Source organism: Solanum lycopersicum, chromosome 6 (assembly GCF_036512215.1).
Source record: "Solanum lycopersicum chromosome 6, SLM_r2.1".
NCBI lineage: Eukaryota > Viridiplantae > Streptophyta > Magnoliopsida > Solanales > Solanaceae > Solanum > Solanum lycopersicum.
In genome coordinates, this window is record NC_090805.1 from 44,852,199 (window position 1) to 44,875,689 (window position 23,491).

Here is a 23,491-nt window from a genome sequence, read left to right on the forward strand (position 1 = left end):
TTAATATGTGAATTAGAAGTTTAGCACTAGATTATTTGGCTGGATTAATAAAATTATATTGTTTGGATTAAATATTGAGCCTCTTGTGAAGGATAATCTAAATATTGTCTTAATCACTAAAACAATAATTTTAAAGTGACAGAAAGAAAATTACAACAAAAATAAAATATGAAAAAATATAAATTTATTGATAAACAGTGCGAGTACAATTCTATTCTATCCTAGATTTTGCTCTCTGAGATTTATCCATAATTCGAGAGTCGTTAGTAACGTATTTCTCGAACTAATTAGGATAATTTAGATTGAAATTTTCGAGATGTCTTTTCAAGGGAATATAATATCTTTTTATAAGCATGAACTAGAGTTTAAATTTAGCCTCCAAGAATTTCAATTGAGATTGAACACACATTGAAGAATTCTAACTAGAATTGAACACGTCTTATAATGTCCAACAAAATTTCAATGTCACTGAACTTTAATTTGCTCTTTCAAAGTCAAATGACACTTTTGTTGATAGAACCTTCAGAGCTTGATTACTCACATTATATTAATTAATTAACAAATTACCATTGGATTATTCAATAATATGATACTTTTACTAATTTAATCTGTAAATAACGCCGGTGACCTCATTCCTTCAACTACACAATCTCTTGACCGGAGAAAGAAAACATCATTGAAAATTTCTTAAAGGTGTTTGTTTTTGACTGCTAATCACTTTAATTTAATTAATCTAATTAACAATAGTGGGTTTACAAATATAACCCAAAAGGTAAACTATACTCACATAGTCCTTTGGGTATTAACATTTTTAGACCCTCAAATATTCATAAATTTTAATTTTGATCCTTCTAATTCTTAGTTAAACATATCTGACTTTCAGATGATTGATAAGTACAGTTGTTAAACATATATGACTTTCAGATGATTGATAAGTACAGTTTTGAAGTATCGATATTAAGTGTTAAAACCATTCAATTAATGATAAATTACATACCATGTGTTGTAACTTCATAGCCTCATAGCTAATGGTGATGTATTACTAAAAATACGCGAAAGAAACGTCAATTGTATTTCTTATATAAAGGATAAAAAGGAAATATTGTAGTTATCGAAGGTTAAATATGCTTCATAAAATATTTTTAGGATCAAAATTTGAATTTATTCATAATTGAGGGACCAAACGTGTAATTATTCCTAATCTCCTTAAGTTTATTAACAATCTTGTTGATCAAATATTGTTTATAGTTATTTTAGTCGATTTAATCAACTTAATTCAATAGAATTAGGATCATGGTTGAGGGGTCGCAAGCAGTCCGTTTACATCAGAGTAAGTTATACCAATAAGTTTGAGCCAAAAGTTGGTATACATATACATAATAAATAATATTACATTATATCATTTGGTTAGTGAAATAAAATAAGTAAAAGATATCTCATTAAATTATTTTATATTATTTTATATCATTTTATATACATGAGCACTTTTTTAAAAAGGTAATTGCGTTGGAGCCTCATCTTAAAAAATAAAATTAAGAATTTTTTTTTTAAAACAAAAAAAGCAAATACTATAATTATTATTTGTAGAATTTTTCATATACAAGGAAATAAGTGATAGAAATTTAACAAATACTTATTGAATATACTATATATCTCAAGAAAAAAATAAATAATTGGCTACAATAAACTTTATAAAAATATATTCAATCTGAATTTGGCTTCAAATATATTTGAGCTGCCCCTTTTTCTGTATGGGATATAATTTCACTATTTTAGAAAAAATAATATAAAATAAAATAATCTTATTATTTTTGTGTCATGTACCAAACCACCCCTATATAAACACACTCTATATACTCTGTTTTACTCATTACTTTCTAAGAAAAGAGCCTTCAGCTAATTCAACTTTTCTATATCATCTTCATCACTAATCTCATCGGTAAATTAATATTTAGCAGCATGCCGTCAGTCTCCGGTCGGGTCGTCTGTGTTACCGGTGCCGGAGGCTTCATCGCCTCTTGGCTCGTTAAACTTCTTTTGGAAAAAGGCTACACTGTTAGGGGAACTGTAAGAAATCCTGGTATGCACACAATACTACATCTTCATCATATTTTTCAATTCAAACCCATCATTTTCGCCTCGTATATTGAAAGAAATTAAAATTTGTATCGAGTTCGTTCATTTTGAACTCACTGACTCTAAATCGTTGAATATACTCTGTTTTTGAGTATTTACAGAATTTAATGTTTTTTTTATATATAGATGATCCAAAGAATTGTCATTTGAGAGAACTTGAAGGAGCAAAAGAGAGGCTAACACTATGCAGAGGTGATCTTCTTGATTATCAGAGTTTGCGTGAAGCAATCAATGGCTGTGACGGAGTTTTCCACACAGCTTCACCAGTTACTGATGATCCAGTAAGTCTTCCTTTAACTTATGTACGATACAACATACAATAAACCTTTGTGGTCCGCCAGTGAAAGTTTAGTGTATTAGGCTAAACTTTTTTTATTAAATGAAACAAAGGGACAAAAGTAAAACCAAATTTGCGATGTAAAAAGAATCATTTTTTTTTTGTATAAGCGTGCACACAACTAAAAGAAATTCTTATCTTGTGTCGGTTAGTTGGATTATCAATTATCATACTAGTTTTGGTTTTTAAAAAAATGTTTTTTTTTATTTTTTGGTGATTGATTTTGAGTAAAATATATCCGGGAAAAAGTTAGGGAACATAAACATAATAATCTAGTAGTAGTAGTTGGTGGACTGGGCCAATTAAACCATTAGTTGGATTGTCAATTCAAGCTAGACAAACTTTAATTTGTTTATGTTTTATGTTCCACCAAGAGGTCCATGAGGGGGAAAAAAGGTCTTCTGTGTGTCGTTTTGCTCATAATTTCCCCCTTCTTTAGTAATTAATTTTCTTTTGGGAGTAAATGTTGAAGGAACAAATGGTGGAGCCAGCAGTAATTGGTACTAAGAATGTGATAACAGCAGCAGCAGAGGCCAATGTAAGACGCGTTGTGTTTACTTCCTCAATTGGAGCTGTGTACATGGACCCAAGCAGAGACCCTGAAAAAGTGGTTGACGAGACTTGCTGGAGCGATCCTGATTTTTGCAAGAACACTAAGGTCAATCGAATTCATACTTAAAAATTTGACGTGTTATATCTTGTTATTGACTTGAATATGTTGTTATATATGTGTAGAATTGGTATTGTTATGGTAAGATGGTGGCAGAACAAGCAGCGTGGGATGAGGCGAGGGAGAAAGGAGTTGATTTAGTCGCGATAAATCCAGTGTTGGTGCTTGGACCATTGCTACAAAATACTGTGAATGCTAGTGTTCTTCATATCCTCAAGTACCTTACTGGCTCAGCTAAAACATATGCTAATTCAGTTCAAGCATATGTACATGTTAAGGATGTGGCTTTAGCTCACATACTTCTCTATGAAACTCCTTCAGCATCAGGACGTTACCTCTGTGCTGAGAGTGTGCTTCATCGTGGTGACATCGTTGAAATTCTAGCCAAATTCTTCCCTGAATATCCCATCCCCACAAAGTAAGTTCAAATTCCCAAATCTATCAACGTAATCGCGCTAATGAATTTATTTTTTTTTCAAATTAAAATGGCGAAGTTGTTTTTAGACCTAGTCCGCAAAACATGCATCATTAGTTTTATCAAGTTGTTGGATGTTTTTGCTTACAAATGCACAAATAAAGGATTTTTCACTTGCTTTTTTGTTGTTTGAATTGGTGATGTGTTAGTAGATGTACCAAATTGTTATTGGTAAGAAAAGTACTTTTGAGTTATGACCTAAGCATTGTTACCATATATACAAGTGACCCACTAACAAACACTTGAGTATCAACAATATTCTTTAGCCCTAAAATGCTCTTACCTAACACACCATCACTATCTTGTCTGGCTAAGCTGGTCCCAACTTCTCCTTGTGCTTTACCAACACATTGGGACCAATATTTTATCAAATCGAATGTATTTTTGATGTCTTCGTTACGATTGGTAGTATATATATATTCTAATGTTGGTTATACTTGTAAAAATATTAGGTGTTCGGATGTGACGAAGCCAAGGGTAAAACCATACAAATTCTCAAACCAAAAATTGAAGGATTTGGGGATGGAATTTACACCAGTGAAACAATGCTTATATGAGACAGTGAAGAGTCTACAAGAGAAAGGTCACCTTCCAATTCCAACTCAAAAGGACGAAATTATTCGAATTCAGACTTAGCTTTATTATGTAAATAATAATAATGTGTAATTTTATTTTTTTTACTGTGTTCAAGGAAATGTTTTTATTATTTCCGTTGTTGTTATGAGTATATATTAGCATAAAACATGAATAATGTTATCATGGACATTGCTTTTTATCCATAAGAATAACATATTTATGTAATAATTTCTGTATATCTTTGGAATGTACGTTCAACTTAATGATCATATCATTCTATAATATAATATATATCTTAACTTTTAATATTTCGATTTATTGGTAAATTATGAGTTTAATCCCTCTAATGATTGAAAATATGTTATATTAGACTGTTTTATATGATATTATACTCGTATATAAAATAGTACGGCTAACTTAACCTTTTAAAGAATCGAAACTTCCAACAAAATCACATTTTCAATATTGTCATAGGCGATAGTCAATGACGTATGTTTTGAAAATGCTCCGAGAGTTTCTCTGTTTCAATTTTTTGTGTTGTTGTATATTATTTGTATCGACAATTCATTAAGTCAAGCATATAATTGCGGTAAATTTCTGGCGTTGTCTTTAAAAAAACGTAAGCTTAATGGAAATGTGGCACATTGAATACCCCACCAGTCACAGTTACAGTCACTGTCACTAATCAAAATCCCCATTAAAAAGTGGACTTTTCTTAATAATAATCCAATAAAGTATGATATTGCTTTCGGCTTTATTTTGGACCCCTCCACTAAAACAGCCTGGATAATTGTTAATTGGGATTCACTCCAAACATTATGATGCACCTATATCAGAGCTTATGGATTTTCATGTATAAATTATATCGACGGCACGTGAAATAAGTTAAGTGAAAGTTATTAGTAATATCATTAAATGAAAGGTATTAGTAATACATTTTATAACACCATGTAAGGTATGTATGATGTGAATGTGTTCAAAATTTCTGCCAAAAACAATACTAAATAATATCATACATATATAATCCATAAACTATTTCTCTTTAACAAAAAGATCATATAAATGAAGGATTATTGCGTGGACGGTGTTTGTTTTCATACTTAATGGTTTAATTTTTAGTCACGATTAAAGAATATTTTGATATATTATATGTATGTTTAGTCTACAGCCATAAGAGTCAATTTGATTAGGATGTCAGGACCTAACTTCCTTAATTTTTTTTCAACCTCGATTTGCATACGTAATAATAATTAATTATATTAGTGTGATTAGTTCAAATGTCTGACAATCACGTCGAAATGAACACTATTGTTCCTAAGATTCCCTGTGTGGTTATAGACTTTATATTTAGACGCAAGGAATCTTTGTATAATTATAAAAAATTAATTAGGGAATCTTTTGGAAGTCTTGAAGAACCATTGAACTTTAATTTGACCACATTTAACAAACGGGATATTAAATTAAGATTAATAAATTGAGCTACAAATTTGGTGTTGTATTCCTTTTCACATTAAAAATTAGAGTACGATCCAATTAATTAGTTCAACAAACAAATGAAGAACAAAATAATGATTAAGAAGATGACGAATGTACCAATTCAACAACTTTTAAATTAGGTGGACAAAGACGTACGAACAAATAGTGAGAAAAAATTTGGAGGATATGATGAAACATTAATGTAATGGTTGATGCACTAATTTATCACTAAAGATGAAAGTCAAATGTTTATACTAGTAATGGTTGATAGCACTAAATAGTATCCGTATAATTAAATCCAACATAACTAATATATGTATAATTAAATTATACATAATTAATACCTATATAACTATAATAAGTAACCAAACGGCCCTGTATATATATGTATAATGTTTTCAAGTAATATGCAATTGTTTCAAACAAAGGTTAACATTGAAGTTTGAGAGATTTGAGCTATTTTGAATTTTAGAAGTCAAGTGAAATCAGTGATAGCAATTAATAGGCCTATATTTAGTGCATAACAAATGTATAATTAGTGTATAAGATATACATGATTGATTATACAGAGATTATGTAGTGATTATTCATTAAATATTGAAGTTTGAGAGATTTTTGGAGTTCATTAATCGAAACAGATTTAGAAATTTTAGGGATAATTATTGTAAACACAAATTTAAGGCTATATTGAGTTTTCAATCTTTAGAGTGTGTTTGGTACGGAGGAAAATATTTTTCAATTTCTCATGTTTGGTTGGGACAAAAGTTTTAGAAAATGTTTTCCAAATCAACTCATTTTTCTCAAAATTAAGAAAAATGATTTCCCTTCAAAGTCAAGGAAAAACCATTTTTCAAAACTCTATCCAACTTCAAATTACAACTTTTTTTTAAAAAAAAAAAACATCAATTTCTAAAAAATTACTTTTGGTTTTTTAAAAAAATCACCCCCAACAGCCCCCACCCCCCACCCCAAAAAAAATTAAGTTTCTTTTTAAAAAATATTTTTGATTTCAAATTTTTATTTTTTCACCCGTACATCCCCCTCCCCCCCTCCCAAAATAAGTTTTCATTTTGTTTTTTAAGAAATATTTTCAACATCAAATTTTTTTTTTCACCTTTACCCTCCCTCCCCCCTCTCCCCCCCCCCCCGGCTACCACCTCCTACCTGCCCCCCACCAAAAAAAATAAATTTATTTTTAAAAAATATCTTCAATTTTATATTTTTAGTTTGTGCGCTTTGGTCCTACTTACAGAGACTATCCTGGTGATAACCCACCCCCCTTCCCAAATATTATTTTTTAATAAATATATATTTAATTTTAATTTTAAAAATTATTGTCTACTCTATAAAAAGTAAAAGATATTTCTCAAAAATATTTATCATTCATAAATCAAACACTGAAAATCATTTTATAAGAATATTTTCTACTCACCAACCAAACATGAGAAAATAAGTCATAAATCTACTGATTTTCTAGAAAAACATTTTCCTTCTACCAAACACACCCTTAGTGAGAGGCTATTTGTGTATTTCTCCCATCTTTTTGTTCCGTTAGTGCTCAACCTTTTGAATAAGACAAAGTTCACTGACAGGCCCATAGTCTTGACGAAACTTAAATGGGCTGAAGCCCAATAAATTTAAGGAATCCCATAGTGTAATTCAATAATTACATTCTGTCCCGATAAGTTTAATAATTACAAAAAATCCCTTAAAATTGCTGAGCCGTGATACTTTAGAAAGTTATGATACATGGTAAATGATACATAGTAACTTAAAACTGTTAAGAAAAAATAGGGGATAAAAACGGTAAATTTAAAGCTGTTACTAAAACAGCTTAATTTGTGGTAACAGATCATTAATCAACATTAAATCAGCACTTAATTGGATATTAATTTCATAATTTGAAAATCAAAGATTGTATCAGTTATTTAGAAAACAATTGGAGCTGCCGAAATTTTTTTGTTGTTGCAGTGGGTTTTTGAAGATGAATACTTCGATTTTGATGAGATATTCCGGAATTTGGGTGAACGAATTGCAGTATGAAAATTACAAAATTGATGGAATCGTTGTTGGTGATTCAATTTCGTTTTCTAATCTCAAAGCAGCAATTGCGGCCGAGTTGGACATTGATGTATCAAGGAAAGAAATTGAAATTCGATACATTGTAGAAGGTAACTCCTGTCCGATGAAACTTAAGAACGATATGAGTGTTAAACTATATTTTGAACTGAAAAAAAACGAGCCTGGATTTTCAATATATCCATTATGTATTGACACAATTGAGAAGAATAGTGGTACTGTACATAACTTTGATGGAAGAAGTGGAGAAATAACGTGTGTAGAAGGCACAACAAATGATACACAGGCTTTGGCAATAGTTGAAAATAGCTTAATGATACATGGTTTCAGTTTTCAAAATTTCATACTATATGAAAAACATGTGATACATGTCTATAACATGTATCATTGAATTAAATAAAATATTATAACATGTGATACATGTCTAATACATGTATCATAAACAGCGACTAAACAACATACACAAAGAATCTATATGTATCATCAACTATATCTGATGAAGCATTTATTAAACTTAATGAATGATACATTATAACAAGTTTCAAAACATGTATGAGTAAATCAACTAAACAACTAATACCTTACTGATATATGATATCATACAGGAATTCATACTACATGCAGAACATGTGATACATAGCTACTACATGTATCATTACATTGACTAAACAATGTACACACAGATTCAACATGTATCATCAAGCACATATTATACTTTACTACACTTATATTACTATGAAGTAATAGAACAATTAACAAAAACGAAAAAGAGAAGAATATACGAATTGATGATGGATTAACTATAAAAAGGGTCTGGGTTCTTACGATTCAATATTAGGAAGAAATAGTCGAATATGGATTAAGAATAAAAAGAAGAAAATAGAAAAATCTGTTGGGTTGAGAAGATTCAAAGTTATGAAGAAATAGTGGGATGAAGACGATTAAGGAAAAAAAAGAAGTGAAAGGTGACTTTGGTAAGAACAAAACGGTAGAATGCAGTGGAAGTTACCCTGCTTCCATATTTTTTGAATTTTGAAATTCAAAATTTCAAAATTTGTTCTTTTATTTAAATTTAATTAAATTTAATAATTCAAAATTAAAAAGCTGATTAAAAGGTTGAGTGTTTAAATGGAAAAAATTTAAAATTCAAAAACTGATTTAAGAGGTTGAGTGTTTTAATGGAGAAAAAATAGGCATTAAAATTGGTAAATGTGTATTATAGGAGAGAGTGTAATGTATCTAAAAACTTACACTAAAATTAAAAAAATAGGGAATTATGTAATATTTAAAAAAGTAGGGAAAATTGGAGAATATAAAAATTATAGTTGTGTATTTAAGTTATTTTTCCATAATATATTCCAAGAACTTTGTTAACTAGCCCACTAAATAATGGGCTGAAGCCCAATAATATGTTCCACAGGTCCAGTATATGTTTTAAAAAGAATGAACTCTTTAATTTTTTGTTAACATTTTACTTTCAACTTTCCACGTGGCATATTTAAGGCCACAAGATTAAGGATAATTTTGTACATTTGACATAACTTTAATATAAGATCACATGATTCAAAAATTTTATTTATTTTCTTAAACTCCGTATTAAATCAAACTAGGTCATTCTTTATGATACGGAGAAGTAATATTTATAAAGTTTTAGATTGTGATCAACCATTTTTTATAAGTTTTCTTTCGAGTCGTAGTTTAAAAGATTCTTGAGTTACAATAGAAAAATAAAAAGGACACTTAGTAAATAGTTGTTTCAAGAAGGGATTATCGGTGAAAAATTATACAATAATAATTATAATTATGCATCAATATCAAGTGACAAATAAATAAATCAAGTAATGTGCAATTAATTATTCCCTCTTATCCCTTTGATTGTACTCATTATATTTCTCTTTTGCACGCTCCTTTAAAAAGTATCAATTAAAGAGATAATTGATTAAATTATCTTTATTTAGTATTGATTTAAACTTCAACTGTTTCGTTACTTAAAATTAACTATAGCCTATAGGTATAACAAAACAATTATTTTCAATAATCATGATAACTAAAAAGTATTTTTAAAAATATTTTCACCATATTACTAGTTTTTTACATTTTCTACTCGCACCTAAATCTTCAACAAGAAGGGAAAAAAACTTATACTAGTCATTAAATTCAAAGTAAATATATCAGCATGAGTAATATTAAATTTCAATTAATTCATTAGCCTATTTTAGTTTATTTTTTATTATATCATTTTTTCTTAAATCAAGTCTGCATAATTTTCAAAAAGAAAGAGGTCTTGCAAGTGTCAAAATAATAATTTTCTCATATATCTGGATAGGTACATCCATTTAAAGGCCAACATTATACATAGCTTCCAAAATTCTGTAGTCTATGCATATATAATTTTTGAGGAAACACCGTTGAAATTAACTTTTTTTGGAAAAGAAAAGAATGTTCCAGATACGGAACATAAGCCAGATATCAAGATAACAAAAATATTCTTTCATATTTAATATTAATTTTTAAATATCTATTTTATTATTAATAAGATAATTTTATAATCCTGCAAACACTTGCTTCTTATTTTAGAGTATAAATTTTCTTTTTTTCTTAAATTTCATATCTTATAAACAAACATGATCATGTCCTTTGGGGTTACTCAACTGGTTTGGTTTGGAGTGGGTGATTCGGGATCGATCCCTTGTCAATGCCTTTTGAGTGTCGCATAGAGCTTGCTTAGCATGATTTACATCTCCCATATGCAGCGGCGGAGCCACATATAGTTAAGGGGTATCGATCGACAATCCTTCGTCGGAAAATTACATTGTGTAGCTAGAAAAAGAAATATTTTTTATGTATATACATTGCATATTGACATTACTTGGCTTCTACGCGATTTTATTTCTTAATATTTTGATACCCCTTGGATAAAATTCTAGCTCCGATACTGCCTATATGATTCGTAACCTATTACACAATGAGAGATTTATCTAGTGCGCAAAAAGTGCTCACCCAAAGAACAAAAGTTATACCAATTGTGAATTATTTTGGGTTCCAAAATAAATATTATCATATAAATTGAAACGGAAGAAATGTAAAATATTTACTTATTGAAAATGTCACTATAAGCAATCAATTATGAACAATTTCATTTGATCCATGAAGACAAGTCCACATACCTATCTTTCCTTGTAATGGGACCCCTTTATCTTCATATCTCCTTATCTCCACCATAAATAGTCAAATTTTAGTGAAGAGCCATTGTCCAACCAACCATTGCCAAAGTTTAAAAGAAACAAATTAAATATAAAACAATGGAATGTGCTAGCTAACTAAAGTCTCAATCATACAAAGACATACTGCCATGTGTAAATTCTTTGGACCTACACTTTATTTGGACGTGATTTTTTATGTACTTTTTTATTTTCAAATTGGTGTCCTGCATAATGTATTGGGTCTGATTAAATTCAGCTTCAAGCTAAAAACTTTATATTAAAAGCGAATTACTCTCTCCATAAAAATAAATTTCATATTCAAGTTGATTTAAATTTAAAATATTGGATTAGTAAATAAAATAATACTTACTATTTTACTATAATTATTATTTAAACATGATTTCGTAACTTCTCTTTTGGAGCTTTAAATCATTATTACTTAAAACAGTCTCTTCTGCACCACCATAAATTTCCTCCATGCATCAAATAAATAAAAATTTAAAAAATTGAGAGGTAGGAAGAGCAATCACATTTCTTTGGGTAAAAATATTTTTATTGTTAAGTCATTGATAAGAATAATTGTCTACATGTGACAAAGATGGTTTTTTTTAACCTGGAAGCTCTAGCCTTTTCCGGACTCGAAGTCATAATTTTAAGATACAAACATTTTTTTGATGATTTTTATTTCCTGGAGATTTTTGTAGCAGTTTAAAAACATGACTTTTGTTGCAATTCGTTCGACCTACTTTTCATTTTGACATAATGCATTAATGTATCTTTTAAGTTGATCTTGGATGACATTTCTATCTCTAATTTTGAGTATAGACAAATAGACACTTAAAAGTTCATAAATCTGAATTAGTACATATATTCTACATGTGAATTGTCGAACTCTTGATTAGTTAAGTGCTCTTATGCGATTAACGTTCATTATATTACGACTATCTCTTAGAAGTAAGACAAGTGTGTGACGCCATTGATTAACAATAAATACTAGATCATAAGGACCACAATGCACTAAACGTTTGCTCAACTCGACAAACCAATAGTTTGTGACCACATATAATAGTACAAGCTAGTTAATATCAACTACTCCAACACCAAGCGCGTACGATCATTATCAACTATGGCCCATACTTCCTTTGTGTAGAATCAACATTACATTCACAAAAAAATACTAATTAATATGATATTGATCTAATTCAACATCATCATCGAAAGATAATATTCATGTATTGAATTTTACAAAAATAAAAACAGAATATTCTCTACCGAAATCTCTAGCCTTCATTGGTATAGTGCATACTCGTCTTAAAACATCTCATTTGTCCACAAATTTAAAAAAGACAAAAACAAGTGGGAAAAATATGTGAACCTACAATTTAATATCACATGGCGTAGCATTTTGTTGGTTAGTCTAAGGCTCTGCACCTTTTATTTTATTTCATTTCACTACTTACTTTTCAAATGGACTGTTAAAAAAAACACTTTTCAAATTGATAAATATAGAGGTAAAAAGGATAGAAAGATTTTTTAAATATATGGTTTAGAATAAGTAATAGATATTAACTCGTTATAAATCAATTTATTAAAAGTATAGGTTTTTTAGAGTTAAATAATTTATATAAATCTCATAGTGTTAAAAGGTAATTACAATATTTTAATTTCCTATTCTTTGTCAAATTGATTAAAATTTATTGATTTCGGATACGATACTTGACTTCTGAATAGAGATGCATTACATAGCGAATACCTGATATATCACTGGACTTCCGGATACATCGATAGACATCTGGATACATAAGTGAGGGATGTATCCGAGTGGGGAGGAATGTATTTGAGAGGGGCATATAGCGATGTATCCAAGAGGTGACTTTTTGTTTTGTTTAATTGAATGAAATTTTTGAGATTATGATAAAATATTCTAGATGATTTTTTCTTAAATTATTACTAAATACATAAATGGACAAAGGGTTCGAAATATATCCAAACTTTGATCGAAATTGTTGTAACAATCTCAAACTTTGAGGAGGACCTATTACCAACCTACACTATTTAATTGTGCATTTTAAATGTATATATATATGCCCACATGAACATATTACTATTTAAATGATGCAATATTGATGTTCACGTGTGTAAATATATACCTTTAAAATACACTATCAAATAGCGCAAAATAAAAAAATTCTTTTAAAAATTCGAAATCATCACAATAATTTTAATTCAAAATTCAATTACACTTCAAATCTTTTTTCCTATATAAATATGTCACTTTTTTTTAAAGTGGACTAAGACGAAATGTGAGTCGTACAAATTACAACATAGTGATTAGTAATTAATTCATTTAACTATTACAAGTGTGTTCTTCACTCATGTTTTTGTATTGGTTCTTAATCAACACATGCATGGACAGAATCAATTTTTTAAAATTCAATTCCATGAGTTCTCCAATTTAAAACGATTTCAAATATGTTAATAACTGAGCTAAATATAATATTTGTATATATTTAAAAAAATATTAATACAAATACACTACATATTATTTAAATAAAATTTAATTTATTATGAAAAAATTATAGATCATTTTTAGGCTTCCTATTCCTTTTCTTTTTGGTAGTGTACTTTCAATTTTTCATTTGATATTTTTAAGGTTACAAAATTAAATGGCACTTGATGTATTTAAAATAATTTTAATTTAAGATCATAAAATTATAAAGTTTCTTAATTTTTTTAAACTTCATTCTAAATTAAAGTAGATCCTGCTTTTCTTCCAAACGAAGAATGTACTTTTTTCGTTCACATTTACTTGTCACTTATTCCTAAAATATGTTTTTATTTTTTTGTTATTTTTAACATATCAAGGAAAAAATTTCTTTGCTATTAATTAATTTTAAAGAATAATAAATAATTATATGATAACATACATATATAAATAATTATTTTTTAAATAGAAATCATATCAAAGTGCGTGACAAATAAAACTGACCGCATGGAGTAATATTTAAGGGGGATAATAAGCAATCAAGCAAAGCATTTGTGTTGAGCAATAAGAAAGGGTGACACGAGTCTTATCTTCCCTAGCCTTTTTGGTCATCCATGGGACCTTTTTAATTATCTCCATAAAAATAATTGTTCCCTTCTTAGTAGAGTAGCAGTGAGACATCTGTTTTGATGATAAATCAGTTTATGTATGGAAGACCCATTCTCCAACCAAACTCATGTCCTATCAAATTAGGCTACGTAACGTGACATCCCCTAAGAATGGAACATTTTTAACCCATAATGAGTATATACCTTGAAATTACGAATATATTGTTATAATATGTATTTATAGCAATAAAATAACAAAAAGTAAATCAAAATATGAAGGTAGGAGGATGGAAATAGAAATCACATCATATGTATATATATTCAAGAATATGATCAAAAAAAAGAATGCCATGTTACTCCAAGCAATGAATATGCAAAAAGTACAATCATGTAAAAATGATGTCACAGAAAACTTATGCATTGACAATTTGACATATGTAAACTAACTTCACCCATATCTTAGTGTAGCTTGACGTAGATATTAAAGTTTCATTATTCTGAATTTATGTCATATAAGATTTTTTTCATTCAAAATTTGAATTCGAAACTCTTATGATAAGGCAACCTTCGTTGGGATGTAATTGTGGCGTGTTACTTTGTTTCCCTGTTTATATGGCAATTAGTTGATCTAACGCCATGCTTGCAGAAACTTTGGAATTATTTGGATAAAATGTCAATTTTAGAGGTTTTTTTTATTTCCACGGTTTGAAAATTAAACTCAGTGACTTGATAGAATCGACTTCTAATTTGTCCGTTGCAATTCCAATTGTATAAGCACTACCTTATTTCCGTTAGAAAATTAACAATTATATAAAACATACACACTCTAATTTGGTACAAAATCATAGTAACTTCAATGATAATTCTTCCTTTTACTTTTAAAATTTCTCAACCTAATATTTCAAGAATAAATTTGCTAGCATAGTAAGCGTTTAAATAATGTAAATATTAATATTAAATAGAGTCCTAAGATTTGTAGGAATATTTTTCTTATCGAAGTTAATTTTACTAAATTTAATATTATATAATCTTGACCTTTAACAATTAAATAATACACATATTTTTTATTTAGGTGTATACTTGACGAAACAGAGGGGAGCCAAATCTTGGTGCAACAACTGCCATTACCCAAAAATAAAACCAACAATATCACCTAGCTGCCGCCCATGGTTCCCACTTCAATCATGTAGAATCAAAACCACAAAAACCCCACAAACTTTCTTTATCAAAATACTTTTTAAACCATGGGCATACCTTCTCTGGCATATAGAAACATATCTCGGAGCGAAATTGAGATACACGTTCATTAAATTCAGTAGCTTTTGCTCAAATAATATATTCATATTTAAAAATTTATCAAATATGTATGTATAAAAATCAATTCTAAACTTGAACACTTTGAAGTCATCCATCTTAAATTCATAATTCATAAAGTTTTTAAAATTCTAACGTAATCATTATAAAATAAGAATAGTCAATTCGGAGGCAGAGTAGGTTCAACTAATCTTTGTTGTTTTCGGCTAGAATTTTTTATATACAGTATTAGATAAAATTAGAACATATAAATATCATACAATAAATTGAACAAAATGGTACTCTATATTAATATAAAATTGTTAATTCGCCTCTACGCTAACGGACTGGAGTAATTTACACGTACCTCAGTGAGATTAAAATATCCATAAAATATTAGAAATTACAGAGTATTTACATATATCAACTCACCATAGCATCAAACAAAATTGGCTAGAACTCTGATAAAAGTAAAAACAGTATGGTTCTGGCTTATATTTTACCTGCAGTAATTAAAGTTTAATCACGGCCATTATTCTCACCTTGCCATGTCCAAACAATATCTTTAAGGGGAGGCCGTACATCTTCTTCACAGAACTTTTTATATTCTAAGGTGTCTCCGGCAGATTTTGAGAATTCAACAATCGCCACTTGTGGTGCAACTTCGAAAACTTCAGCCATGACTGACAATTTCCCTTTTCGCCCATTCGATGTTCCTTGCATCTTCACCTTGAATTCCTTAGCGGATACAATCTGAAAATTCACCTTCTTCGCTAAAGATTCGAGTTTTGACATGATCGTTGAAGCAGAGCATTTCGATGTGAAAAGAGAACCGGATTTCTTTTTACCTTCAAAAAGGCTCGATAAATCGAAACCTGAAGACATTGACGATATGAATTCAAATGCGTTGTAAAAAGGTGGGGCTGATTTTGATCTAGCTCCCAAACTTGGTTCTTTGGTTTCCTGTTTCTGATCTGTGTTGTTTTCTTCGATGGAAGAAAAAGAAGAAGATCGATTGAATTCTTTGATAAACCAAGGGACTTTTGTTACAGCTGAAATTGTAATTCTTTTTTCTGGATCAGCTACTAGAAGCTTTGATATCAGTTTCTTAGCTTCAGGGGAAAACCATGGAGGAAATTCATATTCACCTTTAAAGACTTTTCGATACATCTTCATCAAATTCTCGTGTTTAAATGGTAGAAATCCAGCTAAAAGAACATATAAAATAACCCCACAAGACCAAATATCAGATTTAGCACCATCATACCCTTTTTTCCTCAAAACTTCAGGGGCAACATAAGCTGGAGTTCCACACCGTGTATGAAGCAAACCATCGCTCCTCAATTGCTCAGACAAAGCTGATAACCCAAAATCAGACACCTTCAAGTTTTCATTTTCATCAAGGAGTAAGTTCTCAGGTTTCAAATCGCGGTGAAATACACCGCGACTATGGCAGAAATCAACAGCGCTAATCAATTGCTGAAAGTATTTTCTTGCAACATCTTCCTTAAGTTTGCCATTAGCAACTTTTGCGAAAAGCTCACCCCCTTTAACATATTCCATAACTACAAAGATTTTTTGTTTCGTAGCCATAACTTCTTTGATTTCCACGATGTTTGGATGTCGAACTAATCGCATGATTGAAATTTCTCGAATGATTTGCTCCATCATTCCTTCTCTTTTAACATGATCTTTGTTGATTACTTTAATCGCTACGCTTTCACAAGTTTTGATATCTCTGCTATAATAAACCTTTGCAAATGTTCCTTGGCCTAATAGCCTCCCCATCTCGTACTTCCCGAATATAATACTTCTCGAACCATCCATTAAATGATCCATTTCTTGCTTCGATTGATCAATTTGATCTTCCATAAAGCTGAAAAATGGTTTAAGCAGATGCAAGAAGTGAGGTTTAAAGATGGAATCTTTGTTAATTCGAATGGAATATACTTGAGAATTGTGAAAATGTGAAGTGGAAAAAACAGAGACTCAAATAAAAGGAGGCGGAGCAGTGTAGGGGGGAATTAAGAAAGCTGTGGGCTGGTCCAATAGTTATTGGAGGACATTGTTTGGATAGATGTACAAGGAGGCGGCAAAGCACAAAGAATTCCCACGCATCGAGATCTGACTAAATTTAAATTTATATTAAAGATTTCAATTTGAAATATTTTTAATACTTTCTTTATTTCTAATTAGTTTATCAATTATAATAAATTAAATAAAGACAATTTTTTTTTGAAAAAATTGTATATATAGTAAAATATTAATTAAAATTAATTATTATAAATATAGTAATTTAATTGTATCTCATATCAAGCTGTATTTTTAATTCGTCTCTCTCCTAGTGAATCTTGATTGCTACTTTTGTCTCTCCCGCTTTTATACAAAGAAAAATACATAAATTGTGTTTGTGCTTATATAAAGTGAGCGAAAAATTATATATACACATGTATTTTCATTCCCCTCTCTTTCAGATCTCGCTTGCCTCTCTCTCAGATCTTGCTTTTTAGTCTCTCCCTCGCCTCTCTCGCTTGTACAAACAAAAATGTATAAACACACACACATACATCTTCGTCATATATATATATATATATATTTGTTATGACGCGCATAATATGTACACACAAGCACGCACACACGTGTGCGTGCACACACACATATATTTATGTTTTTTATCACACACGTGCATATTTATGTTTGTTATGACGCGCAACTACGTACAGAATAACTATAACATATAAATACGATTTTTGTATTTGCTGTATGTGAAAGTTATTTTATTTTTACCTATTATATCCTCAATTAATTACTTTGAAAAAGCATAATTACTCTGAAAAAATAGAACTTATTAAAAATCTTAAGTTTTTACAATTCTTAATTAATAAGAGAAATGGTAAACTTACTATATGAGTAAATATTATTTTTTAATAGATGTGATCATTCAAAAGTGACAAATAATTAAAGACAAAAGAAATAATAATAGTAAATGGAATAGTATTTATTATTTCATGATAACTCTAATTAATTAGAAAGATATGTATATGATTACATACATACTCCATTATGGAAAAGTATTATTTTGAAAATTTTGGCAATTATATCTCCCGACAAATTAAGAAAAATTATTCAGACTAAAGTGTTCAATTATTGTCATATTAATTATAAGCATTCTTAGTATTTCTTCTTGTTCTGACGATTGCATACTATTTTTTTTTTGTTTTTGTTACAATTGAATGGGATCGTGAACAATAATAATAATAATAATAATAATAATAATAATAATAATAATAATAATTATAATAAAAGTGATAAGACTTACTTCACTAAAAGTTAATATAAAATTTTATATATTGAGAGTGATATTTTCGTGAACTCACATGCAACATGATCTGCGGCAAAGCCAAATCGCTTGCTTTGTTATTAATTTTTTTTCGTATAAGACTTTGTATATTGCTCCATTCATTTAAAAAAGAATGACCTTCTTTCCTTTCTAGTTTGTTTAAAAAAGAATGATCTTTTTCTTTTTTTAGTAATATTTTAATTTCAACTTTTCAGGTGACATGTTTAATGCCACAAGATTAAAGGGCAATTTGATACATTTAACCTAATTTTAATTTTGGACTACAAGATACAATAGTCTTCTTCATACTCAAACTCCGTGTCAAATCAAACTAGATCATTCTTTTGTTAAACGGAGGAAGTAGCATTTATAAAGAGTTGATTAATATATATACCAATTATGTGCAGATATTCAATAATCCTATGACATTATTTTCCTCAAAACAGATATTCTAGCATGTTTTGAGAGTTGACTAATGCATGTCATCTGTGATACACATTTCACTATAAAAAATAAATAAAATATACTCCTTTCTTCGATATTAACTGAATTTGTGAGACAATACACATTTAAATTTCTCTCTCAAGGCAAATGAGGTCAAAAGTTCAAAATGAATTGCGTTCAACGAAAAGTGGTAGTGTATTTAAGAGTAGAACTGTTGTATATATATCTCCTTTGACTGTCAATGGGCTTCATAACCACAATGAGTCGTAGGCTTTTTTTTGCCTACATCTGGCCCATAAATCCTGTTTGTAGTCAAGATGCCTAATTTGTAATAAAATAGTATATAATGGCAAATTAATATTAAATATTATAACAATACTTTGATTTAATTGTGCCCTGTATCAAACTGTTTGTCAGTCGCCTCTCTCCCTCAAACTCTCGCTCTCCACTTTCCCACTCTCACTCCCTCTCACTTTTATACAAACACAAATGTATAAAATGCGTTTGTGTTTGTATAAAGCAAGAGAAAATTGTATATACACATATTGTTTCACCTCTAGTCTCCTCTTTTCCAGATCTCGCTTGCCACTCTCTCGGTCTCGCTCACTATCCTCGCCTCTCTCACTTATACAAACAGAAACCAAATGTATAAAATGTGTTTCTGTTTGTATAAAGCGAGAGAAAAATTGTATATACACATGTAAATACATGTATCTTCGTACAATACACTTATAATTATACAATACAAATATTTTCCTGCCCAATTTTTTTTGTCTTTTTCTCTTTCTCGTTTTATACACACAAATTATACAATTGATCTTTTGTATACCACTGCTTTCTTTTGTATATGTAGCGAATTATACAACTGGTTTATCTGTATATGCATAACGAATTATATGGTTGTTTTTTTATATATATATATATATAACGAAATATACATATTTATTTTTGCTATGGAGCGCAATTATGCAAAGTATAACTATAGCATACAAATATGATTTTTATATTTGCTATATGTGAAAGTTACTCTTTGCAAGTTTAGGTAAATTTTTAATGGGTCGAAATGGATCGAAAATGTCACGATCTGATCCGTCCAGATAAAGTTTGTATAAGTTGAAAAAAATAGAAAAATTACATAAATCTCATAGTATTAAGAGTTAATTACATTTGATCTCTATTCTTTTTCAAATTAAGAAAATCCTTAAAACTAAAGGATGTTGGTTACATCAGTAGACATGCGGATACATAGATCGTGATACATTACTATTCAACAAACTTGTGGATACATAGCTTACGGATGTATTCGAGAAAAAAGAGATGTATCCGAGAGGGAATATGAATGTACCCGAGAGGGACAGAGATGTATTTGAGAGAAGATAGAGATGTACCTGAGAGTAATTAAAGATCTACCAAAAAAGGAAATTTTGTAACTTTGAAATGGTTAGAAATTTTAAAGATTATGATAAAAATAAAATGTTATTTAGGTAATTTGTCCTAAAATAAATTGATTACGAGATAAAATATAATAATACAAGTCATAAACTAATTCGTCCAAGTTAAAACTTTTTTTCTTAAGTTTGTTTCCCTCATCTAATAATTAGTTTATCAAATCAAACATAAAACAACAATTCTTTTCTTGACAAGGAGAGAAATATAAAAAAAAATTAATTTTTTTTTATAGAAAATGTTTTTTTTTTCTTTCTACAAAGTGGCCAAAACTTAGATGGCCAAAACAAAAAATTTTCAGATTGTATTGTGTTATATTTATATATGGGCTTAAACTACATAAGACCTATCTAATTTGGGCCACAGCCCAATTATGTGTTTAGTTAATTATCACTCGTCTAGTGCAAATGTGATATTGATGACAATCATAATTCTAAAAAGTCTTGATATTACTATTTGAATCATGGTTTCCGCCCAAAATGGAAATAGGCTAGGGTTATGAACTTTTAATTTGATGATTATCTCGATTTCATGTCGTTGTAATTGTATTTTTATCTTTTTGGATTCAAACTAGAAACTCTTTTGGAAAAGATCAATTCCTTTTTCACGGTTAAAAAAAACACAATATTATATCATTACCTAATATTTTAGCTGACTTCTTAGACCATATTGACATAGTACGTAGTAAATTGATATGGAAAAATCAGTAAACGTGAAATAACTAAAAATGCTAGAATGAATGTGACTACTTCTATATATGAATTTGTCTTCAAATTTTCCTTGTAGTTCCGCCATTTTGAAATTTGAAAGCTTCTTAATCTGGATAAATTTACGGAATTGAGATTTTTTAATATTATATTAGTCTACTTGATATAATTAAAACAAAAATATTCGTCTCAAAATATTTATTAATTTACTAAATTCAAATTTTTAAATGATGCATAAAGGAGTATAATATATGGTCCATATAGTAGTCACGTTCTGAAATTTATATCTTTTTTCTCTTACGAAAGCAAAGTCAAAGCCATGAATTTTTTAATAATAATAAAAAAGAGGTCGAAGAAAAACGGCACATTATAAAAATTAAGATGACTTTACAAAAGAGATGATGTCATGACTGACATCATCGCTCACTTTTTTGGACAGCTAGACTTTTGGATTTAGTCTAATTCAAAATTTTAATTTTTATTAACCTTTTTATGGTTAAGCCGAATTCAAAGTTTTAACTTTTATGAGTTTGATATTTGAAATTCTTAACTAATCAAATATTTTCTTCTATATATTTATTAAAATTATATGTTTAAATATAGTATTTTTGAAAATTCTAAGAAGAATTCATAATAAATTTCTGTTCTGCATTTAAAAAATATTTAAACATGACAAAAAATTTATTAACATTTATATTATATAATTTTAGGTGAGTTTAAATATATACTTAAACCTATATAAATTTAAGTAAACGGATATGCATTTTACGTAACTATAAGTGTATGCTCTGATGTCCTCATTTTAACTCGAGGACATATATATGTTTTATGTTTTAATTTGAAATATTGTAATAGACTAAGTATTTCTATAACAGTATTGAAGTATAGGCCGCGTCTTAAATATTTTTGTGTCTTAAGATGATGAGATTGAGACTTAGTATTTCTTATGACTTTATATGAAAGAATTAGTTTATAGGATATCTCATGAATCACGTCTTATTTACAAATGAAAACATAAATATTAAATAAGATTAAGTTAAATGACTAATTTGGATAAAACCTGTCGCCAAACAACTACATCCGCCCACAATCTCCTAGCTGCCAAGTTAATTAACTAAATTAAAATTTGACATATTGCATTAGAACATGACGATATATATATATTTTTATTAATATGTGAATGCAAACATCAACAATAATAAGTATATATATTGAAAATGTCTTTGAAGATCGTATTTATTATGTCAAAGCACATGCTATCTTGCATTTTTGTGGTGGCAAATTAATGCAAGTCCCATTGTGGCAACGTACCCTGTCTGGTTCTAGAAATCTGTTCTAGACTTTGCTTCTCTCTTTTAATTTGTTCTGTCATAAATAATGGTATTACTAGTTTTGACACATTCTAGATTAAATATTGGTCTACATGATATTTATTATTACGTGATTGCATTGCCAAAACAGTCTTGTTGATCCGAAGCTTTTAATTGATAAGGTGTGTGAATAAAATTTTATATTAGTACCACATTACTTGTTCATTTTTGTTACATTTCTCTTAAAAGTAATCATAAAATAAGAAGGATAGTTTTATTAGTTTATCACTTGAGAACTTTTTGAATCTTTATAAACTTATTTACACTTTTGAAAAAAAATAAATTCTTTTTTGATTTCGTAAATTGTACAACTAATTTGAGATAACTATTTTTAATAATGTGGATCGCTAATGGAAGGGTAGACGTTACATGTGAATGTACACTACAACAAAAATGATCATTAGCGACATTTAATTCTTAGTTGCCGCTAAATATGTATTTTTAGCGGCAATTTTTATTGTCGATAAAGACGTTATCACTCTTTATTAGAGTCAATATTTAGTGCCGCTAAAAGTTATTTTTTATTATAATAGTAGACGGTATAGATATTATGTGTGAAGCTTATTAATAAATAATTCTGCAAATTTAATCCAGAAAGAGTAATATAATATTGTATTAAAAATATTTTAAAATTGACTTAATTCAATAACTAATATTAAAGACTTATAATTCGACGAAACAATTATGAAAATAGCGGAATAATGACATGAAGATAGATTTAGTGTTTTTTTTGGGTATATGAAAACATACGCAACAAAGATAGGTACTAATAAATGTTGGTGATCATATAATAGTCAAACGGTGTTACCGTATTAGCGATACACAAATTGTGTGATACAATTAAAT

At 28.9% G+C, this 23,491-nt stretch overlaps 2 protein-coding genes across 2 annotated transcripts; one reads left to right on the plus strand and one right to left on the minus strand.

The window, feature by feature from the left end:
- Nucleotides 1-1,959: 1,959 nt before the first annotated feature.
- Nucleotides 1,960-4,254, plus strand: CCR1 (cinnamoyl-CoA reductase). Its single transcript, NM_001247683.1, has 5 exons — nucleotides 1,960-2,080; nucleotides 2,263-2,417; nucleotides 2,946-3,131; nucleotides 3,209-3,561; nucleotides 4,071-4,254. The coding sequence occupies exons 1-5, from the start codon at nucleotides 1,960-1,962 to the stop codon at nucleotides 4,252-4,254; spliced, it is 999 nt and encodes a 332-aa protein (NP_001234612.1).
- Nucleotides 4,255-15,625: 11,371 nt separating this feature from the next.
- Nucleotides 15,626-17,729, minus strand: LOC101258074 (CBL-interacting serine/threonine-protein kinase 25). Its single transcript, XM_004241632.5, has one exon. The coding sequence runs from the start codon at nucleotides 17,208-17,210 to the stop codon at nucleotides 15,858-15,860; it is 1,353 nt and encodes a 450-aa protein (XP_004241680.1). The 5' UTR covers nucleotides 17,211-17,729; the 3' UTR covers nucleotides 15,626-15,857.
- Nucleotides 17,730-23,491: the final 5,762 nt, after the last annotated feature.